This window comes from Rhinopithecus bieti, unplaced genomic scaffold (assembly GCF_001698545.2).
Source record: "Rhinopithecus bieti isolate Rb0 unplaced genomic scaffold, ASM169854v2 scaffold_48477, whole genome shotgun sequence".
Lineage (NCBI taxonomy): Eukaryota > Metazoa > Chordata > Mammalia > Primates > Cercopithecidae > Rhinopithecus > Rhinopithecus bieti.
In genome coordinates, this window is record NW_016819110.1 from 362,995 (window position 1) to 368,911 (window position 5,917).

Here is a 5,917-nt window from a genome sequence, read left to right on the forward strand (position 1 = left end):
CCCAAAAAGAATGTATAATACAGAAAAACAGGGACCATGAGACTTCTGTGAGTGGGAATATGTGAGGGCAGGGGCAGGGAGCATGCCTGTGCATTGCCCAGGCCACTCCATGGGTCAGCTTGACTCCCTCGTCAGGGGCGTCAGTGCTCTTGGGGGCCGAACTCTTGAGTCTCAGCCTCCACGCCAAGGCCCTATTTTCATGCTGCCTGAGTAGGGCCGCTGAGACGTTTGGTGGAACTCGGAACTACCAGTGAGTGGGTTGTGCATGGATTCTGCCTGTGTCCTCCACATGCCCTACCAGGGGAGGAAGAGGCACAAACAAAGAGTTAACAGCACGGAGGCCTTTACTGGAATGCTGTCAGCCCTCTCCAGGCCTCCAAGACTGCCCCAAGTGAAGAAGTGACCTCCCTGCAGTGTGGCAGAGACAGTGGTGTCTCAGCCCCTCTCCATCCTTGTGTGTTTCTAGCTGGCACAGCCCAAGCCTCTCCTCCCCATTTTGACTCTTTTAAAGAGAGCCAAAGCGTCTCTACTTCCAAACACCCGCACAGGCTGGAGTCACTGGGAGCTGCCTGGGACCGAGCTCTGTGGCCCAGAGATGGGAATATGATCTTGGAGCATCACAAAACCTGGAAAAAATGCAGCCAGCCTTCCTCAAAGAAGTTGGATTTCCAAACCTTGCCTCAGGACTTTATTGGATCTTTCAAAACAAGGAGACCAATGAGTGTGTTTTTTCTCCAGCACATGAGTTCACCCTGGACTTGAATCCCAACCCAGGGGAGTCTGGACCACAGGGCCCTGCACCTGCATGCTGGTTACGCCCTGCCTCGGGAGAAGGCCAGCGAGCGCTGCCCTCTGTCGGCGTTGTGGAACCCATTTTCGAGCATCTGCTCCCTGGCAATGTGGCCATTGCTGTCCACCCAGAAGGCCCTCTCCTCCTCCCAGAGGGCATTCTCTTCCTCCCAGAGGGACGTTTTATCCTCCCACAGGGCTTTCTCCTCCTCAAGGAGGGCTCTTTCCTCTACCCACAGGGCCTTTTCTTCCTCCCACAGGGCCTTGTCCTCCTGAAGAAGGTTCCGGTCTTTTTCCCATAAGGCATTGTCCTCTTTCCAGAAGGCCTTATCGTCCTTCCAGAAAATGCGGTACTTTTTCCAAAAAGTTTTCTCTTCCTCCCTGAAAGACTTTTCCATTTCCCAGAAGGATTTTTCCTCTTTCCAGAAGCTTTTCTCCTCTTCCCAGAAAGATCTCTCCTCTTCCCAAAAACCCAGGATCTGGCCCCGGAAAGCACGGATTTTGCCTCGGAAAGTCCACATTTCTTCCCTGAAGTCCTCTATTTTCTCACGAAAAATTTTCATCTCTTCACGAAAAGCCTTTTCCTCCTGCAGCTTGTNTTTCTCCTCCTCAAGGAGGGCTCTTTCCTCTACCCACAGGGCCTTTTCTTCCTCCCACAGGGCCTTGTCCTCCTGAAGAAGGTTCCGGTCTTTTCCCATAAGGCATTGTCCTCTTTCCAGAAGGCCTTATCGTCCTTCCAGAAAATGCGGTACTTTTCCAAAAGTTTTCTCTTCCTCCCTGAAAGACTTTTCCATTTCCCAGAAGGATTTTCCTCTTTCCAGAAGCTTTTCTCCTCTTCCCAGAAAGATCTCTCCTCTTCCCAAAACCCAGGATCTGGCCCCGGAAAGCACGGATTTTGCCTCGGAAAGTCCACATTTCTTCCCTGAAGTCCTCTATTTTCTCACGAAAAATTTTCATCTCTTCACGAAAAGCCTTTTCCTCCTGCAGCTTGTGCATTAGTTTCTTCTGGCGAATACTGGGAGAGGATGTCACCAGGGACCGGAAGCAGGCAAGCCCCATCCATCTACTCACCTTGAAGGAAAACATCTTCCTTAACAGTCGGAATGGTGGGGTGGCCATGAGGGATGACAGGACCCTTGGCCAGGTCCAGGTCAGCTGGTCAGACCCTGTGGGGGCAGCAGAGAAGAGAGATCTGTGAGTATCACATGCCAAGGGACGGCCCTTGGTTCTGTAGTACTGGATTTGAGAAAATGTAATCACTGTTCTTTGTCCCCATGGTGGTGTTTGTGAGGGACAAGCTTTGGTCGAGAAACGTGGGGTGGTCATGGCTGTGAGCTGGAGAGGCAGTCAGTACATTCAAGCTCAAGGCTGCTAAAAACATAGACACTCAGCCAAGAAGGACAGTGGCTCTCAACTAGGGTATCAGAACACACAGGTGTGATATGACGAGGCCAAGAATAATTTACGTTTGTTCAGTCAACCCGAATGAATTTAGGTTTTGGTGTACTCACTTGGGAATTGTTCCTGTCTGCCTATGGTCATGCTCACATGTGAATGTCCTCTATTACGAGCCTGGGACACAGAAGATAGGCCCACTGACCTCAGAGGGGAGGAGGACAGTGTATATTAGGAGAGGAGTTTATTTTGGGAAAAGTGGTTTAAAACAAAAAGGTGAGAGACAATGGTGAATGTTGCCAGGGTCATGGAACAAGAAGACCCTCATGCAATATTGAGTAATATGGAACAGTAAGAAAGATACCAGATGACCCAGCAACTCCGGTCCCAGATATAAACCCTGAGGAAACTTGGGAACTGTGACTAGGATACATGTACAAGTGTGTTCGAGGAGCTTTGCTCATAAGAGCTCAACTCTGGAAACAATCCAGTGACCATCCCAATAGAGTGGAATAAAAAATGGCGGTATATCCACGTGGCAGACAGCATGGCTGCCATCAACAGTATGGGTGAATCTTATAAACACTCTGCTGAAAGAGAGAAGCAGGATCAGGGAATTTCAAAGAATGAAGTTCCAAACAAGCAGGACTAAATGCCATGGTCTAGGGGAACATACTTAGAACATACTTTCTAGGTTAACACAGAAAGATCCCTGTCCTCTCCTCTCCCTATCTCTCCACCCCCAACACAGAAAGAAAAGCAAGGAAGTGAGTCCCAAAGTCAGAGTAATAGTTGCTGGTGTGGGAGGATTTGGGGTGTGGGATGAGGAGGTGAGACTAAGGATTGTGATTAAGTGAGTACTTGAGAGGGGCTTCTGCAGTGCTAGCAGCATTCTGTTTCTTTGCTTGGTGGCGGTTTCATGTGTGTTGTTATAAAAACGTGTTAAGCAGTACATGGATATTTTATGTACTCCAGTCAATACAGTATATTTCACAATAGAATAAAAGCTGGGGAGAAGAAAGAAGGAAAAGAAAAAAAGAAAAGAAAAAGACAGAGAGGGAGAGAGGGAAGGAGAAAGATCTTCAAACATTGCCATATATCTGAGGAATCAGATAGCAGAACTATCTGTAACAATCCCTGTAACTACAAACATGAATCAAGGGATGAGAAAAAGTACTGGACATAGGAAGGTGGTTAGGGGGCAGTAAAGAGCTGTGTTGTCAGATAAGTGGTGCATGCACATGCTGAGAGCGTTGTTTTCCATTTTGTGCTTTCTCGAGGAAGTTGCCAGGGTCTGGCCCTCACTCAGTGGACCTCACTGATTCATCATCCATGAGACCTTTTGGGGAAATTTTCAGGGCTTTCTCTGTGTTTTTCCATTTCTGGTTTAGGAACAGGGAGTGGAGGAGGAGAAAAGACACAACTGAGTGTGTGTGTGTGTGTGTGCGCGCGCACCCATATGAAGAGACAGTGGCTAGGCTGTGGACAGCTGGTGGCATCACCATCCATCAAGTCACACAAACCAGAACCAGGGGTACATCCTTGACCTTTCCCTCTCCCTCACCATACTTCTCTCCTCAACCATCAAGCCTGCCTAGCTGAGATCCTTAACATTTCTTGAAACCATGCCCCTGTTCCATCTCCCCAACCACAGCCAGGTCAGGCCAGGATGCCTGAAACAGCCTCGCTGCTCTCTGTATTGATCTTACCTTCTTATCTGCCCCTGCACTGTAGCCCTACAGGTGTTTTCTAAAACACTTTCTCGTCCTATCACATCAGTTCACACACCTTCAAAGACCCTGTAGCCCAAAGATCAAAGCTGAATGCCCTAGGAAGGCCCTGTGCAGCCCAACTCCAGCTTGCTTCTCCCTGTCCTTCCTACCCAGCCTGCACCCAACTCCAAATCTAAGGCCCAGTATGAATGAGTTCTATTCAGCTCTTGGCACCCTGCCTGCAGTTTCCTGCCTGGATGCTGAAGCACATGCCGCATCCTCTACTGAGAGCCCCTTTTCCTCCTATGGTGGGCTTGAATTCCTGTTCATCCCTTCCCCTCTGAAAGCCACTCGGACCCTCCAGACATAGTTCCTCACCACCTCCGCAATGCTATCTGTCTGTTACTCCACTGTTACTTGTCAGACTTGATTGAAATTAGGTGTGTACATGTCTTCCTGACATCTCTGTAATCCAGGAGCTATTATAATATAAAGCCGTCTATATAGGAGGGAATTGGTGAAAATGTTGGTTGAATTGAACTGAATTTAACTGCATTTTGGAAATTTGATTTTCTATGTTGTATGACTCTTTGCCTGGAATCCGTCTAATATGCGAGGTCCTCCCTCACTTCCATGTCATGCTGGCCCCCTCTCCCTGGATAGCCTTGTCCAAGCTCACTTCAGTTCACCTAGCGAATCCTTCAGCACTCAGATACCTCCTCCAGGCAGTCTCTCCTAAGCTCAGACTGAGCATGTGCACTTCCTGTCCCACTAGAAACACCTCATCTTCCATCTCTATGTCTGGCATCCAGCGAAACGTCCTGCCACAGGATAGGTGTTCAGAAAATAGCAGCTGGATGAATGGGCGTCTACTGGGTTAGGATGTTGGAAAAAATTCACATATTCTCAAGTGAACACTAAACTTTCTTTAAGAAAGAAAGAAAATAAGAACCATATCAAATATGTAGATGTGTATTAAGATATAAAGTACAATATAAAACTGTAGATGTGTATCTGTATAGCTATAAAAACATGCATTAAAGAAACATGCCTAGTTTTCAGTTATACTGTAAGACTAGGAACTTCTTTTTAAGGAAAATATATATTACCTTATGCTTAGAACAAATACTATACAGTCTAAAGCCAACAGTTACTTACTGCTTAGCTGCTTCCCAACGGGGTAAGTCCTGTAGCCCTCAGAGGGTGCAGGCGGCCATCGTCATGTCAGATCCCCAATGATGCTGCTTGCAGGCCTGCCCCAACAATGCTGGCTGTGACCTATCTGTGCCCTTTCAGACCTGACTCACAGGATGGAGACTCCAAGAAGAAGTCCCCTATAAAAGACTTTAAGGAAAGGAGGGGGCACTTGAAAGGTCTGAAAGAGTTCCTTTTCCGTCTTTGACTTCCCTGATGGGGCAGTGCTGTTGATGACTCACGAGTGATTGTTACCTCAGATTCTGTCGGCATTGGTTCCAGGAGCATGGTTCTAGGAAGTCATGGTCTGGTGAGGGCTGTGTGTGGGATGAATCACTTCTCTTGCTGCTTTCCAGATTTTTTGTCTTTGGCTTTGATAGTTTGACTAGGATGTGTCTTGGTCTTGAGGTTTATTCTACTTGGAGATTGTTGAGCTTCTTGGATATGCAGATTTGATACAGTTTTTCATCAAATTTCAGAAGTTTTTGGCCATTACTTCTTCAAATATTCTTTCTTCCATTTTCTCTGTCTCCTCTCCTTCTAGGGCTCATATTATGTGATTACTAGTAGCGTGAGGGTGTCCCCCAGGTCTCTAAAGTTATATTCATTTTTCTTCATTCTTTTTTCTTTCTGTTGCTTAGATTAGATAATCTCAACCGGTTTACAAGCTCGTGGATTTTTTCTTCTGTCAGTTCAAATATGCTGTTGAACTCCTCTTTAATATTTCATTTTCAACTCCAGAATTTTTGTCACATAGTAAAATTTTTAAATAGTCAAATAAATTAACATATGCATCATCTCATATAGTTACCCTTTTTTGTGCACTG

At 46.7% G+C, this 5,917-nt stretch overlaps 1 protein-coding gene across 1 annotated transcript; it reads right to left on the reverse strand.

Moving 5' to 3' along the window:
- Window positions 1–657: 657 nt before the first annotated feature.
- CCDC70 (coiled-coil domain containing 70) lies at window positions 658–5,338 on the reverse strand. The gene is made up of 3 exons (XM_017858267.1): window positions 5,055–5,338; window positions 1,747–1,955; window positions 658–1,352 (listed from the first exon to the last, which is right to left on the reverse strand). The coding sequence occupies exons 2-3, from the start codon at window positions 1,906–1,908 to the stop codon at window positions 813–815; spliced, it is 702 nt and encodes a 233-aa protein (XP_017713756.1). The 5' UTR covers window positions 1,909–1,955; window positions 5,055–5,338; the 3' UTR covers window positions 658–812.
- Between the last annotated feature and the right edge of the window lie 579 nt (window positions 5,339–5,917).